Source organism: Callorhinus ursinus, unplaced genomic scaffold (genome assembly GCF_003265705.2).
Source record: "Callorhinus ursinus isolate GAN/ISIS: 27379988/994484 unplaced genomic scaffold, GSC_fseal_2.0 scaffold9, whole genome shotgun sequence".
NCBI classification, from domain to species: domain Eukaryota; kingdom Metazoa; phylum Chordata; class Mammalia; order Carnivora; family Otariidae; genus Callorhinus; species Callorhinus ursinus.
In genome coordinates this window covers 29,533,758-29,551,447 of record NW_027397071.1, presented here as the reverse complement: position 1 = coordinate 29,551,447, position 17,690 = coordinate 29,533,758, and the positions used below count along the sequence as shown (strand labels likewise).

The window sequence follows — 17,690 nt, the reverse complement described above, 5'->3', positions numbered from 1 at the left end:
AATTCAATATGCAAATGTGGCATTTTCTATAACCTTTCAAAACAGACTAAAGCAAAAGAGTGTGAGTAAAGTTTTCCTAGTATCAGTAGCACTAAGAGAAGATTATTATATTAAGCAATATGACATTAACTACATAACCTAAGGACAAAGGACAGTTAAGGAAGAATGTATAAACTTACCTGATCTCTAATTTGGGAGGTAAGGTTTTCCACGTCTCCAGTAAAGTATTTAAGCCTTTGTCTGTAAATTTTAGATGCCTTTTTTAGAGCTATAGTTTTTTGTTTGCTTGATTCTTTCATTGCCACAGCTTCATGCTTGTTCTTTCTCAGTTGTAAGTTCCATTCAGTTATCTTGGTTTCCAAGCTCTAAAAAAATATTAGTAGTACTTAAATTATTTTAGAACTCCAACGTTTATGTCAACATTGTAAAAATATGTAAATAATCTTCCATAGATTTTATCAAAAGGATTAATCACAGGATTAATAAAAAGCAAAACAGTAAAGAAAGGTGGTTTCACCAATGTTTATTTGTAACATTATAGAATACAAATTTAAAATATATAAGCCTACATAAAATTAATCCTACTCTTATTAAAGATACTAATATTGGTGATTACAGTACATTTTTTAAACTTTTGTAATTAACTATAACTTGTTAAAATTTCACATCTAGAATATTATACATAGTACTAGTTACTGAAAATCAAAAAACCATAATTGAGCTGGAGACAATTCAAACAAATTACACAAAGCTCAAAAGAATCAGTAGCTCCCTACATATGTCAGGACTTTTCAGTTGAAATGATAAAGGCTTAAAGGACATTAGATCAAAATCTATAGATCACAAAAAAGGTAGATGAGATAGACTTATTTTGCAAATTTTAATTTACTAGAATTAAGGGGCATGCCTTGACATTTATAAGAGTTACATCAAGGGGAGTAAGAGTACTACTTTATCCAATGAGTAGTAACCTTATGGAAGTTACTGTTCCAAGACTGAAGAGGCTTAGATGGATAACTATCAGATCCACAACAGTAACGGTGAAAAGATGTTAAGGGGCATGTTTCTATCCATTGAATTTGATGGTGTTAATTGGCATGACTCTTTCCTTACATAACTAGAGACAGAATAATAGGCTGGGTGGATGACAGATATGATTTAGTGTGGTAACTCTCATGCTTTTATTTCAAATTATTTTAAGACTTTGTATTTAAAGTATTTGACTACTAAATATCTAAGAATTTAGAGACCTAAGATTTTAATGCTTTTACATTTTTTGAAAGTTGTGTAATACTAAAAAAAATTATTACAGAATTTAGGTTTTAGTTTAACATTTCTTAGACAATCATTTTAATAAAAAAAAATCAAAGGAGTCAAAGTAAAAGATTGGGTTTTCTATTCAGCTCCATGATCAATAAAAACTATGCTTCTTAACTTCCACTAGAGTTTAGATTAAGAAGTACATATTAAATAAGATTTAAAGACTAGCCCTCTTTGAAAAGTGAACTCGGTAGATTAAGACAAGCAGCAAAATACTGTTAAACAGGGGCGCCTGGGTGGCTCAGTCGGTTAAGTGTCTGCCCTCGGCTCAGGTCATTATCCCAGGGTCCTGGGATGGAGTCCCACATCAGGCCCCCTGCTCGGCGGGAAGCCTTCTTCTCCCTCTCCCTACTGCTCCCCCTGCTCGTGTTCCCTCTCGCTGTCTCTGACAAATAAATAAAATCTTAAAAAAAAATACTGTTAAATAGTCTCTAGAAGTCTACTTAACCTAAAAAAATTATTAAATTAAATTATTTAAATTATTATTAAATTATTTAAATTATTAAAATTAAAATATGAAATGTTTTAATAAGTAGTTGGGGGAAAACAAGTATGAGTAAGAGCAGTACAAGTCTACTTAAGAGAACAGACTCCACAGGAAATACAGCTGCCATTCCTCTAGGAAACCACAGGGTGTCATCAGCACACCATGAATAATTGCTACACTTTGCTAAAGCAATTTAAACACCAAGGTGAAATAAATCCCTTGGCACAAGATTCCAGTCAGGACTTCCTCACTAGATTTATCCTATCCCACATTTGAGCACTATTGGGAAGTATACTAAACTATGAAATTATTTTTATGGTTTCGAAATAAATGACTCTTTGCAGTCTTTTGACAAATGAATGTACATTTAAAGTCAACTATTCACCTTTCCCTATTTCCAAGGAGCTCTACATGCTGCATATTATAAAGACAATTATTCTGTTTCTTCTAAATTATGAAAATATTTATTCCTAATTGCTATATTATAAAGATCTAGAAAGAAAAAATGGGTTAAAGTATCTTTGGAATATTTCTCAGAGAACTAAAATGTAAATTTTTCAAGACCTATTAAAATGAATTGACTCACTGGAGTCAAAACTAAAATATTAAATGAGATTTATGTTGCCGAACTGAGTTCATTATCTTTGTACTCCAAAAAGAACCTTGTGAAACATAAATCAAAGAACTAAATTCCGCCCCCCCCATACCTTAATGTCTTAAATTCCAAAATTGCATGTTACGAGGGTAGAAAGATCAGTAACCTAATGCAACTTCTTGTAATTATTTCTAAACAGTAGGGTTTTTGTAAAGGAATTTAAACTTAAAGTATTAGAAGAATGTCATGGCAAAATCTTAAGATTTTAGTCTTATATTCTCTAAATTATCATGAAAATTGTTAAAATTAACTTTAAAATATCACTTAATATTTCATTTTTAAACTGAAGGAAATGTTTTCAAAAATTTCCCAACTGCTATTTGAGGACATAACTAAAACTTGTGTAAATTGTGATAGATGATTATCTGAGGTGTTAAATCACATGTATTCTATTGTATTTACCATGACAGGCTAATGCAATATCAACTCTAGTTCATCTGTAATGCCCTAGGACTCCCATGCAAACGACACAGGGAACCCATGGAGGAAAGTGCTTAAAAAGCACAGGTAGGAGGACAAAGGACAAAATTTACATTCCGCATAAGCCTGCTTAATGTCCCCTTACTGGGCAAAAGCTTTTCATCCTTGAAGAAAAACAAAGACCAAAATACCCCAAGCACAGTCTTGAAGCATGCCACAGGTTGCAAACATCTGCCATGATTCAGGAGTGCAAAAGCAAACAGAAATTTAACACCAATGTCCTCACACTCCAGGGGGGTTATCATTGTACACTTCTCTTCTCCAAGTGAGAACACTGCTTCTTTTCCTTTGGCAAAAATAATGACAATAGATCCACTTAGCTTGTGTCATGTCATAGCGACCTCAGGTTCTTATTTCAAAGTGCCTGTGAGGCTTCCAGAAGAGTATTAAAACCACTGAGTTTAAATGAAAATATTCCCCTTAATGACACTGCTAAAAAAAAACTGCATGACAAGAATGTTACTCAGTTTTCTAAACACCAAAGCTAAGTAAATGATTTTAAAGTTGTTACCATTAGTGACAAACACAAAAAACAATAAAGCATTTACTGACTGCCTACTAAATGTGAGTATGTATTTATGTGTAGATGTAGAATAGACAGGAATACTATATCCCAAAATATTAATAATGGTTTCAGTATTTTTAAATTATTTTCATTTTGGGGGCACCTGGGTGGCTCAGTTGGTTAAGTGACTGCCTTCAGCTCATGATCCTGGAGCCCTGGGATCGAGTCCCGCATCGGGCTCCCTGCTCAGCAGGGAGTCTGCTTCTCTCTCTGACCCTCTTCCCTCTCGTGCTCTCTATCTCTCATTCTCTCTCTCTCAAATAAAATAAATAAAATCTTAAAAAAAAAATTATTTTCATTTTTTCCTTTGTATTTTACAAATTTTCCAAAATAAACATAAATTAACTATATAATGGGAAAGATTTTTTTTTTTAATTCAAGCTCTATAAATCCTTCCTAGACTGGTATTAAAGAGAGAGAGCATTTCTATCTTGGGATTTAGAACCAAATCTTTAGATGAGCCAGAAATCTTTAAGATCTGCCTCAAATATGTATTTCCTATGGCAACACTTAAATTGAAATCTTCCAAAACCACCAAATTCCAGAACTAAGGAAGGGCTTTATAGTTGTTCATTAATTTTATCACTTAAACTATAAAAATGACTGAATATTTATAACCTTTATGTATTCTTTTAATTTATCATTCTCTGCCTCCTTTTTATGAATTTGGAACTGTAGTCGTTCATGTACTACTTTTACTGATTGTGAAAAACGGTCTGCTTTCAAAGCATTTGCCTGTAACAGAGAAAACAAAAAAAATGTGTTATTTGATATATTTCCCCACAATCTTTAACTTTATCCATATTTAGACATGATCTAAAAAGTTGATAAAAAGCAAAGCACCACTTTACATTAACCATGACCCCCCCATTATAAATTGTATATAAAACTATGGGGCTATTTTCCCCTCCCCCCTTTTATTTAATGGCTCCTGGTAATCTCCTTTTAAAAATTCCTACCTATCCTAAGTAAATTATATCTAAAATGCTCCTATAAACACTAAAATTCCTTAATTTATACTAAAATTGAAATACAAATTTATTCATAGTTCCTAATATATAGTGATTTATGCAATTACCCTGACTTAAATACCATAAAAATCTTTTAAAAAGAAACTAAAAAAACTTGTAAAATATCCAAATAATGTAAAAACACTTCTGTGTCTATTTCTGAGGATATGGGAGTCAGGATGGAAAGAAGGAAAAGAGGGAGTCAATATTAAGAAAATATGATGCATTAAGCTCAAAATTTGCTTACCTTTTCATTCTGAAACAAACAAGAAAGTTCTTGAATATAGGTCTCCTTTTCAAGTACCTTCTTCTTAAGATTCTTCAGCAAATATAATGTAAGAGTTAGAAATATCACAATTTGGATAATGTTGGCTAATTTTATAAAACCAAGCATCATATAAATAAAAAATGTCAGAGTAGACACAAAGTATAAAAAGACTTACAGTATTTTCACTTTCATTATCAGTTAGCTTCTCTAACATGCTGGATAAACTGTCCCCTACCTATGAAAAAAAGATATTATAAATCAGTATTGACATAGTTCTCTCTATATAAAAGTAGGAAGAGGAATAAGCATCACTTAAGAAATTAATATGGACAACTATCATGCACAGTTCAGATTTTTAAAAAGGTCATCAGATGGATTTTTGCCTAAGTGTTCCAAATCATCTTTTGTCCACAGTTTATGAAATTATATACTAATTTCTAAATAACACCTCAGACAACACAAGCCAATGACACAAAAACCACAAAAATCTTGTATACAAAGGAAGCTCACCGTGCTTATAAATAGGTAAAAAATAAAAACAACCTTAATTTTAGCAAGTAAGATTATTTTTAAAGAATCACAGCACATTAGTAAAAGAATTCTATGTAGATATTTTAAATGAGAACATAGAAAAATGTTTATTCATCTTGAGGGTCACACTCCTGCTTGAGAATGTGAAAAGCTATGAATTCCTTTCACCCAAAAGTACTGTGCCATGTACATCTCATGCAAAATTGCACACACAATTTCATGGACTGCATGAAGCCCACTCTTGGGACTCTGTAGAAGGACACAGTGAAATTGCTTGGCATACAACTATTTTCATTTCTCTTGGATATAAACAACTTGTAAATAAATGTTCACAGCAGCTTTATGCATAACAGCCAAAAACTGAAGAAACCTAAATATCCATCAACTGAGGAATGGACAAATAAAAATGGAATAGCCATACAATGAAATATTATTCAGCAATAAAGAGGAATGAAGCACTAACATGTGCTACAACATAGATGACCTTGAAGGCACTATGCTAAATGAAAGGCGGTTATGAAGAACCACATTTTATACGAATCTATTTACATGAAATTTCCAGAATGAGCAAATTCATAAAAACAAAAAGTAGATAATAGGGTAAGGAGGGGTGGGTGAGGCTGGGAGGTAGGTGAACTTCTAAAGGACCTGGGAGGGTTTTCTTTTTGTGGTGATGAAAATGCTCTAACATTGACTGTGGGGACTGCTGCACAGTTCTACAAATACACTCAAAATCACTGAATTGTGCACTTTAAATGGATGAATTGTATGGTATGTGAATTACCTCTGAACAAACTGCTAACCCCAAAAATAAATGAATGTATGAATACAATGGTACAATGGAGCTTAAATTCTAAGAAAATGTTATTTTCTTTCTTTCAATTCAGCTGAAATGAAATATAACAATGAAAAATTTTGAGATAGAAAATACAAATATATTTTCTATAAAAACATGCTGCTTTCATGTAGAACTATTTGTGAAACGTTAAGAGGGTTAGTTTCATGATCGACACTTCAAACGAAAATTCAAGAATTATTTCCATTTCAAATATACCAATAATTCAATTTCTACAGATTCAGAAATAGCAAATCCTTCAAGTGAGAAATATATCTATTAAATTAGTGCTCAGGGGTCCTTACTTGTTGGTATTCTGTCTTTCTAAGATGTTCCAAAGCTTGTTTTACACGTTTAAAAGTGTCTAATTCTTTTGTTAATATTTCCTTCTGTTTAGAAATCTTCTTCAAATTGGATGCAAAAAGATTAGCCTGACAAAATATAAGAACCACATACCCATTTTAAGATACAGCATTTAAAAAAATCTAAAAAGATACAGCATTAAGACACTCTAAAATACAACAATGCTATTATCAAAGAATACTTTATCTTAGTAACAAAATCATTTTTCATATAGTAAATTTTGCCAAGCTTATTAATAGTAAAGTACATCGTACATTAAAGTAATGAAATCAAAATAAGGGCTTAAGCCCCGAAGTGTTTCAGGCATTTATTTTAATAAAACTAATAGAATACAATCTATTTTTGTCTCTAACTCAACTTCAGTACACCGAAATTTTAGAATACAGGTTTCTATTCCATACAAAACTACAGAAAATAGATATAATTTCCTCTCTTAGAATATTTGTTTAAATTCCCTCTTGAAATAGTTGACTCTCTAGTTCAATTTTAGATAAGTTAAGCACCAAGGTTAGCCTCTTAACAAGTGCATGCCTGAGATTATCGCTGAAGAAAAGAATTGCAGCTAATGACATAGGAGACTGATAAACCTGCAATTTTTTAATATCAAATACCAGTATGTGAGCATAACTATGTTAAGATACAAAACTGCAGTTAATGCATTCTGAATATTATGCTAGCTGTCTATTTTATTAGATGTTCATAAGTCAGGTACTCACATTTTCAAAACTAATCTCTTCAACGGTATCCTTAAATAATGGCAAAAATAATTCTACAGAACAGGTTGCCAACTCAGCTTCCTTAAATGTTGCTTCCAGATCAGTCTTTTCATTTAGGATGTCCTGCTTTAGACTAATTAGATACGCACAAATAAAATTTAAGTTAAATCTGTCACATAAACTAGTTATACTTTTTATGCAAATATAGCACAGCGTAACTAAATATTACAGTTCCACAAATTGCTCTCCAAAATATAACAGTAAATGGCCACTGAAAATGTATGAAATTTTTCCTATACTCCCCTATTTTTCTATACTTAATATACACAGAAAGTTTTTAAAACATTTAGATATGTAAAACACAAAAACCACCAACAGCAATGCTTCACTGTGCTACTTGTAATTGTTCAACATCTCTTTTCTGGTTTGTAAAACGATTTGTGTGAATGTGTTTATGTCTTTTTTACTTCCCTTTCTACTCCCTACTCCAAACCCAAAAGATTTGTCTTTCTAGACCTCATTCCCAAATGCTTTCTTGAAACTTGCTGTTCTTCACAAAAAAAATTCCTCCAGAAGAACAAATAAGCTAAACAAACGGAACACAAAAAACTAAAGCTCTCCATATCGCAAAAATCCTTCACACTTGACTTTATAATACATTATCATCAATCAAAACAAAACTATTAATATTTGCCTTCTTGATTACCTAGACACTACTGTGTATCACTGTAAGAGACATCTCTTTGGTTACATTTTTACATCCTGAAATCAGGATGCTTCTTGTAATCTTTGTTAAGAAGCAGTCTTGAGCTCTTTCCTGCACATGCCCAGAACTAAAAGTGTCAAATGCTTTCAAGAATTCCCCAGAGATGGGGTGTAGCACTTTTTAACCCCCCTAGGAATGGACGGCCATAGAGGGGTTGAAGGAGCTGGTGAACTAGGAATGTTTAGCAACATTCCAGAAGCAAGACTCCAATATAGGCTTGCATGATATTGTAAGAGCCCAGCACAGATAAGTTTTAGTTCAGTTAAAGATGGTCCTAAGAAATGCCACATCACCAATACTCTTAATAGCAAGGACAACTCTGAGTCCAAAAGTTGGATTTTGAGTATAAAATATTTTATAAAAAAATTTTGAGAATACCCTACTTTATTTCACTTACATTTTATTTATTTTTATTTTTTAAAAGCATAGTTATTTGAAGTCAAAAATCTATGTATAATTAAGTTTGAAGGAGCTTTTTCAATATTTATAAATAAAATAAATCATAAGAGAGCATCGTATCTTTCTTTAATAGGCAACTTTTTTTCTTTCTTTACAAAACATAATATAATGGCTCATCAACAACTGATGGGATCTTAGAGGCTATGTCAGAAAGCAGACTGTGTTCTTAATTACTGCTGGCTTAACGTGATGGGTATAAGATGTTGGCTATAAATGACAGTTGTCCATTATTAAAAACCATGGGCAGAAGAAAGTCAAGAATGGTTATATATGACCAAATATCACTGTCATTTACAACAAGCTAAATAGAAGCTGGACTATACTATCAAGGGTGACAATAATGGTGTTTTGAGGCTGTCATTTTGGGGGGCCCATGGGTGGCTCAGTTGGTTGTCTACCTTCAGCTCAGGCCATGGTCCCAGGGTCGTGGGATCAAGCCCGGCATCGGGCTCCCTGCTCAGCGGGGAGCCTGCTGCTCCTCCTGCTTATGTCCTTTCTCTCTCTCTCAAATAAATAAATAAAATCTTAAAAAAAAAAAAGACTGTCATCTTGGTAAGCAATGGAGTCATATAAATAGCAAGTGTATTCCCTATTTTTTTTTAGATTTTATTTATTTGGGGGGAGGGGCAAAGGGAGAGGGAAAGAGAAAATCTCAAGCTGACTCCCCACTGAGCATGGAGCCCAATGTGGGGCTCAATGCCACGACTCTGAGATCATGACCTGACTGAAATCAAGAGCTGAACACTCAACCAACTGAACCACTCAGGCACCCCGTGTATTCCTTATTCTATGGGAAATAGCAAAATATGACAGGTATTTGTTATATAGCAATGTTCCAAATGACAGTGAATTAGTACTCATCAACTACATTTCCAACATTCCATAGTATTTCTATTTTCATTTATCTTAGCTATAAGGCTTAATACTTTAATAATTCTCAATAGATAAGGCTTTCATTTTTATTTGCTTTCATTAAGATTTCAAAAACCTAGCCCAATTCTGCTAAATGAGTACTGATTTGTAATCAGGATAAATAAATATATGAATTGCTAAATTTGAAGAAGATACTCTTGAAAGAATGCTGTATTTGATTCAAATAATTTACAGTATGGACAAAACATGAAATGTTGAAATCAGAAAATTAGATATCCCCTGCTATTATTGAGAATACCAGCTGCGATGACTTTCACTGGCAGCCTGTGGTAAATGTTCGTCCTCTGGTGTACTTGTAAAATGAGAACATAGTTTCTCTGAATGACTTCCATCAATTGAAGGTTTCTCCATAAATTTGGTAAATGGATTTGTAGGTGGCTTCCACAACAACTTTTCTTCATAAGCTGAAAGCTAGGAAATATTTTAGTTATTAAACTTAACTCAGTAGGTTCTTTTTTCTGTCATTATATACAATAAAATCCTAAACATGTGTAAAGAATAATATTTTACAGACAAAATAGAAATTATAACTGCTACTCATTTGTGATACTAATTCAAAAAGTGTCAAAATTGCATTGCCCAAGCATTCAACAATTGCCAATTCCATACACTTTCCAAAAGGCCTGTTATTTTCTACATAAGAAAGAATTTTCTACACAAGAATGTAAAATTTTTATTAATCTATTTCTTGAAGTATTATAGTATCTTAATCCAGTCAACTAGAAAATAAATATAAAAACTATGGTAACTCTGGTCCTTAGTGTCATTATATCTACCCAATAGGAAATGTATGTTATGTATGCCTAGAATAGAAATTTCATATCTTTTCGAAGTATTTGGCAACAATAGCTACAAAAAGATTTATTCTTTTGAAAGTAGACCTTACAAAATTAAATTAATTTATTCCTATTTCCCAGCTCAATCTAGGATATTCTTTGGTGTTAACAGACAGTTACTTCTAAGTTTTACTAAACAACTGTTTTCACTCAAACTCAGAGGTGTCATTTTTTAAACAGGAATATTCATGAATTTCTTCAGAACTGTTCCATTTTAAGTAATAAATTAGTGCTTTAGCAATCATTAAGGCTGTGTTTTCACAACTCTAATATATGGTAATGTGTCTCCCTGACTTCATTTTATATTTATACAAAATCAAATGTTATATTTAAGATCTTCAGCGTTTTTCCTCTTTGTAATTTATTTTTATAAACCTGTATTTTACAATACATTTGGTCAAGAATTTTCAATACTTTAAGTAGATGTGAAGAAATTATAAGTTGAAAATTACTTGTATTTCTAAATGACACTTTGAAAGTGTCTGTAAAAATACATCTATTTTTGTCTGAAGGTTCCATACACTACAGAAACAAATATTTAGGACATAGCCCAAAGAAATGCATGCCAACATTTTTGAAATACCAACAACTCATGTACAAATGGAACTGCTAATTAACCTATAGATATCTAAGATGATCTACTTGAATGCTGAAATATGAAACATGTTAGTAAGACATAACAGTATTTTGAGCTATTTGAAGTCTTAAAGAATTAAAGAAGAATTAAAAATAGATGGATACAAAAAATCAAATGAAAAACCAAACCTAAGAGTGAAGAAGAACATGATCTAGATATATCACTGCAATCAACAGTACTATCATCTACCGATCTGTTTGGTTCCAATAGCTACCCCACTCACAGAGGAACTGGTATTTACCTTTCATTCATCCACATGTTGAAAATTCCTTGCTCTGCACACTGGAATCTCAAGAAAGAATACCTTATTTACATTTGAATCCTTAGCATCTACAAGCCTTATAAAAGCTAAGCAGTAATTGAAGGAGAGGACTCAAGGCTTAGAGCAGTTAATGTGATGAATAAAGGCAGTTGCTTTTTACTTATTCACTTCACTGATTCATCTTTTGGGGGAATCATTAAAAGAAAAATGTTTCTTATATTTTGAATAAAAATTCAAAAATAAATGTAAGAGGATTAGGGATCTTCAATTGGTAGGCATATTTTATAAGATTCAGTTTGGTATTAGTATTTTAAATGAGTGCTTACTTGGCTCTGTGGGCTATTGGCAGCTATTTATACAATTTTTCTAAAAGTTTTATCACAAGATGAAATACATTTTTCTGCTTCATCGCCTGTAAAAAGTAACTGTGCCTTATCTTAGAGGGTAAACAAAATTAACACATTGTAAAAACAGAGATGTTAGAATGACTCTTAGCCCAACATTCAAAAATGTTATCTTCATTACTGATTCTCAAAACAGAGAGAACTATGTAAGTCAAGTCTCAGATATATCCATAGAAATTATCAACAATTATATTCTTACAATCTAGAAATATTTTCCAGGATAAAAATTGTTCAAAGGTTCCAAGGCACTGCACTATTTTTGTGTTGTGACAATACTATAACCAAAAACATATGTGTGCTGAACAATTTTTTTTTAGCATAAAAAGTCCTACCTTTATAAAAAATGCTATCATTTTAGTGAGCCAAATGTATTCCTCTACGGAAAAGATGTTTCGCAAGAAAATGTTTTCAATTACATGGAATATACTGCCAATTGACAAATATACTTCTGTACAACTTGGTGGTGAAACAAAGACACATATTCTGCACACATATTTAATAACCAAACCCCTAAAGATTAGCAATTTAAATATATTTTAATGTTTAAGGAATTAAAGTTCCTATACAGAGATGACTTTACCAGTCCCCTATCAAAAAGGCATGTACTTAAAGCTTTTTCCAGGCGTGGTCATGGTTTACACGGACCCAGCTACACTCACTAAAGTATGTTCCATTTGGCCAACAACAAGCATTTGAGGGATGGCTGTTCAGGGACTATAATGCTGGCCATGGTCAGAGAAAAGAAAGATCCCAGTTCATGCCCTTCCTTAGCATCTAGATTGCTCTAAGTAAACAAACCAGCTGCAAATATATATTTAAAACTAATCTCTCCAAAGAGATTGAAATCTCACAGATTTCAATCTGTTTTGCCAAACATTCATTCTTGGAAAACGAGCTCCCACTGGCTTCAAACAAAAGCACACAACTTCTCCTGAAAAATTCACTGAAACATTCAGCAAAGAACACAAAGTAGATATAGGAATGCTTCTCATCTCTCTCACTATTCTTCACACTAGTCAAAGTTTACTAAAGAATTGTAGAGTCCTGCAAAACAAATCTGAGTATGACAAAAAGAAAGAGAAAAAGGCATTCTAGGTACAGGGTCAAGTACAAGCAAGAGGAAGGAATCATGAAAGGACATGATTTGCAAGGGCAAGTGGCAAAGGATGAAACTGGACACAATGAAGTGGTCACTGTATGCCAAGCTCAAAAGCTTGACTTGTTTCCTAAAGGTTAAGACAGACCATTAAATCATTTTAAGCAGGATAATAACAGATCAAAAGTGTATCTTTAAAAGATAAATTTAGTGGTATTTTGGAGAATGGACCAGGTATATGGAGGGGAGAAGAGTAGAAGTAGTGAAACCGGTTATTAGGGTCCCAGAGAAATGAAATTCCAGCATTGTTTTCCTAGAAAAAATTTTGAAGAAATCAAAAGTTGTTTCCACTGGTGATTAAAAAAAAAAAAAAAACTTGAAAAACAATGAAGGAATTAGAATAGCAAGATATTCAGTACTGAAAGTGACCAAATATAACACTTCATTTACCCATGACCATCTGAATGGATTGCTCCACATACCTGTTCCAGAAAATGACAGCTTATCCCTTTAAGTAGCAAAATTCACTTGCGGGCTTGAAGAAAACCTCCTGAAAGTATTATTTCTTCTTTCTCAAACACAGTATAGGTAGCCTGAACATAATTTAACCATTCACTTCTTGATGACCCAGAGGCAGCATATTAAAATGAAATACTGGGCCAGACTCACCTGTTCTTAGTCCTTAGAGCCACCTGACATGGACAACTCTTAGCCACAGCAGGCCTTAGTTGCCTCTTCTACATAATGAGAAATAAACTTTGCCAGCCAAAGCTGTGGGGAGGTTTGAACAGAATGAAGTATCACTTACAGGTGGGGTTTTTTGTTTGTTTGAATGTGTGTTTTTTTTTTTTTAATTTAGGGTCCCTTTGGCTCATTGTTGAGGTTGCTTTCCCACCAGGTCTTTTCTTTAAATTTTTTCATCTTGAAAAAAAAATCATACTGAGTCAATCACTATTCCTTAAAATATTTGCAGGCGTGAGTTATCTGTATAAAACCAACTTTTCGAAACAATTCTTTCAAGATCTGTTCCTTACAGAATCATTACAAATCATCTACAAAGTGGTCATAAATTGAGTACTACTAAACCAGAACCCACGGGAAAACAACTGACTTCCAAAAGAATTGAGTTTAGTGGGTAGATGTTATGTCAACCTCATTGCTATACTCAGCTCCTTGGGTCTCATTCATTTGTACAATATAAACAAAGCCACTTTCTCATACCTTTGGGTTTTTTGGGTACAAAAACCATATTATTTATACACATCAACCGTGAAAGTAGAAGAAAGAGAGGCAGAAAATGGATACCTAGCTGTTACAGAATTAGGAACATGACCATGACATTCTTATTCTAAGCAGAAGGAAAGCAAACTAATTTTAAAAACAGGTTTTCTGTGGTTTGTTCCTTTAGCCAAGTAGTGTTCAAAACTACTCCAAGAACCTCATTAATTCAAAAACACCTGAAACCTTACTATGGGCGAGGTGACAGGGAAACTTTGTCTCCGAAATATACATCCTAAATACCAGCCCCAGTGTGGCTATGGTTTTCTCAATCAACAAGCACCCTTACTACCTATACTCAAAACCTGACACTGGTTTACTTAATCTCTTTTATTACAACCACTCCAAAATGACTATTATTGCCCTCGTTTTCCAGATAAGGAAACTGAAGCCAGGAAAGTTAAGTGACCGGTCCAAGGCCACACACTTGAAGGAGTTTCCTATTGAGTCTGGAAACCTAGGAGGAACCTGGAGGACTTAATTTCCCAGGCCTCCGACAGTATTCTTCACTAAAGGAGCCCCAGGGCCTACCACAATCGGGTATATTATATGGTGGTCGCTTAAAAAGCCAGCCAAATGAGTAAGAGGAATTGTTTCCGAAGGAAACGCCGCCATGCCCGGGTCGGCTGGATACGGGCTTAGTTCTGGAAAGCCCATCAACTATGATCTACCCTGGGGTCCTGGGGACCACACCCTCCCTAGGAATACGAGCCTCGCTGTCTTTTTCCCAGGCCAGGCAGTCAATTCTAGGGGAAGTGGCAGGTATGCGCAGAAAGCGGCTGAGGTCTAGTTCCGGGTGGACGTGAAGGCCTTTCACTTCCGGGACCCAATACAGCCCCGACCACCCGAACCCCTAAGCGCGTCTGCGGTAACCGCAAGGAAACGGTCCGACCCCAAGCTTCCCCGCCTCCCAAAAGCGTGCCTACGCCCCGACCGCTGCGTTAACACGCCGCCGTGACGTCAGCCCGCCGCCGCTCCGCTAAGGAAGGGGTCCAAAGGGGCCGCAAAGATGACGCTCAGCGAACGTTGGTGGAAACCACCGCCAGCGTACCTGTGCTCTCCAGCCCTGCGTCGGCTAGGAGAGAGCGGGACGCAGGGGGCAGTGCCGCAGGCGAAAGCTAGAAAGGAAGCCAAAGGACGCGAGGTGGCAGGGAGGCGAATATCTAGAACTGCTTGCGGTGGAAGAGTGCCCGGCCAGGTGCAAGACGGACGAAAATAGAGCTAGTAACCATCAAGTGGCTTCTCTGGCAACGGCCGCCCCGCCCCTTCCGTCGAGCCATAGCCGACGCAGCTGATTGGCCGGGCTGGGGAAAGCAAGGGCCGGCGTCTGTTGCTATTGGCGGGAATCAGGGGGCGGGGCCGGGGAGAGGCTCTTTGTCTCTCAGTTGCTGCTCTGGGTGAACTTTTCCCGCCCGCCCTTCAAACTTTTTGTTTTACGGAAGAGGCCTTTTGTGTGTAGTTACCAAAAATCTTAATTGAGCTCAACCTAGAAAGAGAAATAAGACCGATAGAGTATGAATTTTCTGATAGTTGGCCTGGAAGTGCCCTGCCTTTGCTTTTTTAAAGGAGACATTTGAAAAGGCCCAAACAACCGCGACACAAGGAACTTTGTTTTAAATATATAGTATTGCTGTTTAGCTGGGATCTTCCCTAGGCCTCCTTACTTCTGTTAAATTAGGGAGCTGGACGGTGATCTCCAAGGCGCCTTTCAGATTTCAAATTCTTTGCATCTGTACTATAGCCAGCTAGTATGATTTATACACTCTTGAACAAGCAAGGCAAGATTTTATTTGGAAAAGTAAAAAACTATCCACCTCAACTTAATATTCGTGTTAAGAATTGTACACCATAATGTGAAATTTGCAAATAGAGCAATTGTCAACTGAGCAGTTTAGCCATTACATGGCATGCCTCATTACTGATTTTACTAAAGAACATATTCAGTTGATGATTATAGCAAAGATTTTTTTTCCCAGTGCTGATTGTCCAGCAAAAAGTTCATGGCAGTTAAAAGTTCATTCATAACGAACATATAACTGTTCCATATATGCAAATACTAAAAAGCAGTGGGAACTGATCCATCTCTTACTGATGAATCATGACCTCTGGCAAGTCAACTAACTTCACTACTCTGGGCTAGTCTTCCCCTCCTTTAAGAAAAAAAGGGGGGGGGAGGGGGAGGTGGACGTGTGGAACTGGGGCAGGGAAAGTAATTTTGAGGGTCCTTCCAGCACTTACCTGGGATTCTAGCTAAACTTACTAGCTTGTCATAATAAGAAAATTAATTGTACACAAAATTAGGCTTCTCTTATGAAAAATACTTAAATTGCATCAGTGTTAGATATTGTATGTCTTTAAAAGACATACAAAGGGAAAAACAGTCACAAAATTTCAAGATGATTATATTAGATTCTCAAATTGACTATTTGAACTGAACTATCCAGGTAAATATGGCATCTCTTCTAAATCTAATCTGTTCTAATCTAAATCTGAAATCTGGTTGGATAATGAATTTTTGGATAGATCCCTTATTTTGTATTATTTAAATGGAAAAAAAATTCATCCAGCCCAACCAAAAATGCCAATTTCCCCAAATATCATTAAATACTTGACTACCTATGAAATAATACATCAAGGATTTCCTCATAATTTAAAGCAGAGGCCAACATACTTTTTCTGTAGAAGTCCACATAGTAAATATTTTAGATTTGGTGGATTATACAGTCTCTGCCATATTTAACTCTGCCATTGATGAATAAAAGATGCCATAGAGGATACATAAACACATGGCTTGGCTGTGTTCCCATTAAATTTTATTTAAAAAAATAGATACCAGGATAGATTTGGCCCACAGGATAGAGTGTGCAGACCTCTGATATAAAGCATTTAAAACAAGTACCTCATAAGTATTAAACTCATTTATGGTACATTTGTGTGTAGCAGATGCAAGATGCAATGGTGGGTGGTAATTTTGTTTTCCTTCCTCGTGGGAACAAATATATACTGTAATTGTAAAAGTGGCAAACAATGAAATAGTGGTTTAAAGATACTTGATGGAAGCAAATAAAATTTAGCAAAATAAAGCAATTTAAAAAAATAGTTTGGTTGTGTAATAAATTATTTTCATAGGGTTTATCCCCCACTCTGAGTTGCATGTGTTCTTTCCAACATGTTTTGGTTTTCTTTTGCTGTTTTAACAAACTTAGTGGGTTAAAACAACAACGATTTTATTTGTTCATGATTCTGTGGTGAGAAATTCAGGCAGGGTTCAGCTGGGTGGGTTTTTTCCTCCATGTGGCAATAGGTGGTGTCTCTCATCAAGTTGCAACCAGATAGCTGTTGAGGCTGGAATATCCAAAATTATATGTTTGGTGACTAGGTGGGCTCAACTGGAAGGCTAAGGCCTCTTTCATCCTATCCATGTAGCTCTGCATGTGGCCAACTTGAACTTTTTTTCATGGCAGGTGCGTTCCAAGAGTGAGTGTCCTAGGTAGCAAAGGAAGAAACTGCAGATCTAAGGCTACACAAGTTACACAGAACCACTTCCACTGCATTTTGCTATCTAAAATATATCAGAGAGCCAGCCCAAATACAAGAGAGAAAGTAAAAGATTCCACCTCTTGATGGGACAGTGTCAAAGTCACATTGAGTCTATGGACACAATTTGCTACACAAGGCAATAAGGTATGTGCTATTTCCTGATCATCAGGTTCTGCCAGCACAATACAATAAATGCAGTAGACAAAAGCAATGCCCCAAAAGGTAATGAAATGATCATGGTCTCTGCAC

General features: G+C 34.9%; 1 protein-coding gene across 7 annotated transcripts in view; it reads right to left on the bottom strand.

Annotated features, from left to right (window-relative positions):
* ODF2L (outer dense fiber of sperm tails 2 like) overlaps window positions 1–17,690 on the bottom strand; it is a 79,022-nt gene that overhangs the window by 25,447 nt on the left and 35,885 nt on the right. For 3 of the 7 annotated variants that reach the window (XM_073896381.1, XM_073896386.1, XM_073896385.1), the window contains exons 3-9: window positions 9,627–9,799; window positions 7,231–7,363; window positions 6,457–6,582; window positions 4,961–5,020; window positions 4,765–4,836; window positions 4,126–4,242; window positions 180–365 (exon numbers count right to left, since the gene is read on the bottom strand). In XM_073896381.1, the coding sequence (XP_073752482.1) occupies window positions 180–365; window positions 4,126–4,242; window positions 4,765–4,836; window positions 4,961–5,020; window positions 6,457–6,582; window positions 7,231–7,363; window positions 9,627–9,799 (867 nt within the window). Of the gene's footprint in view, window positions 1–179; window positions 366–4,125; window positions 4,243–4,764; window positions 4,837–4,960; window positions 5,021–6,456; window positions 6,583–7,230; window positions 7,364–9,626; window positions 9,800–11,102; window positions 11,151–13,105; window positions 13,278–14,952; window positions 15,140–17,690 lie in introns of those variants that run through there. The other 4 variants (XM_025872116.2, XM_073896383.1, XM_073896382.1 and 1 more) reach the window with 4 other exon arrangements.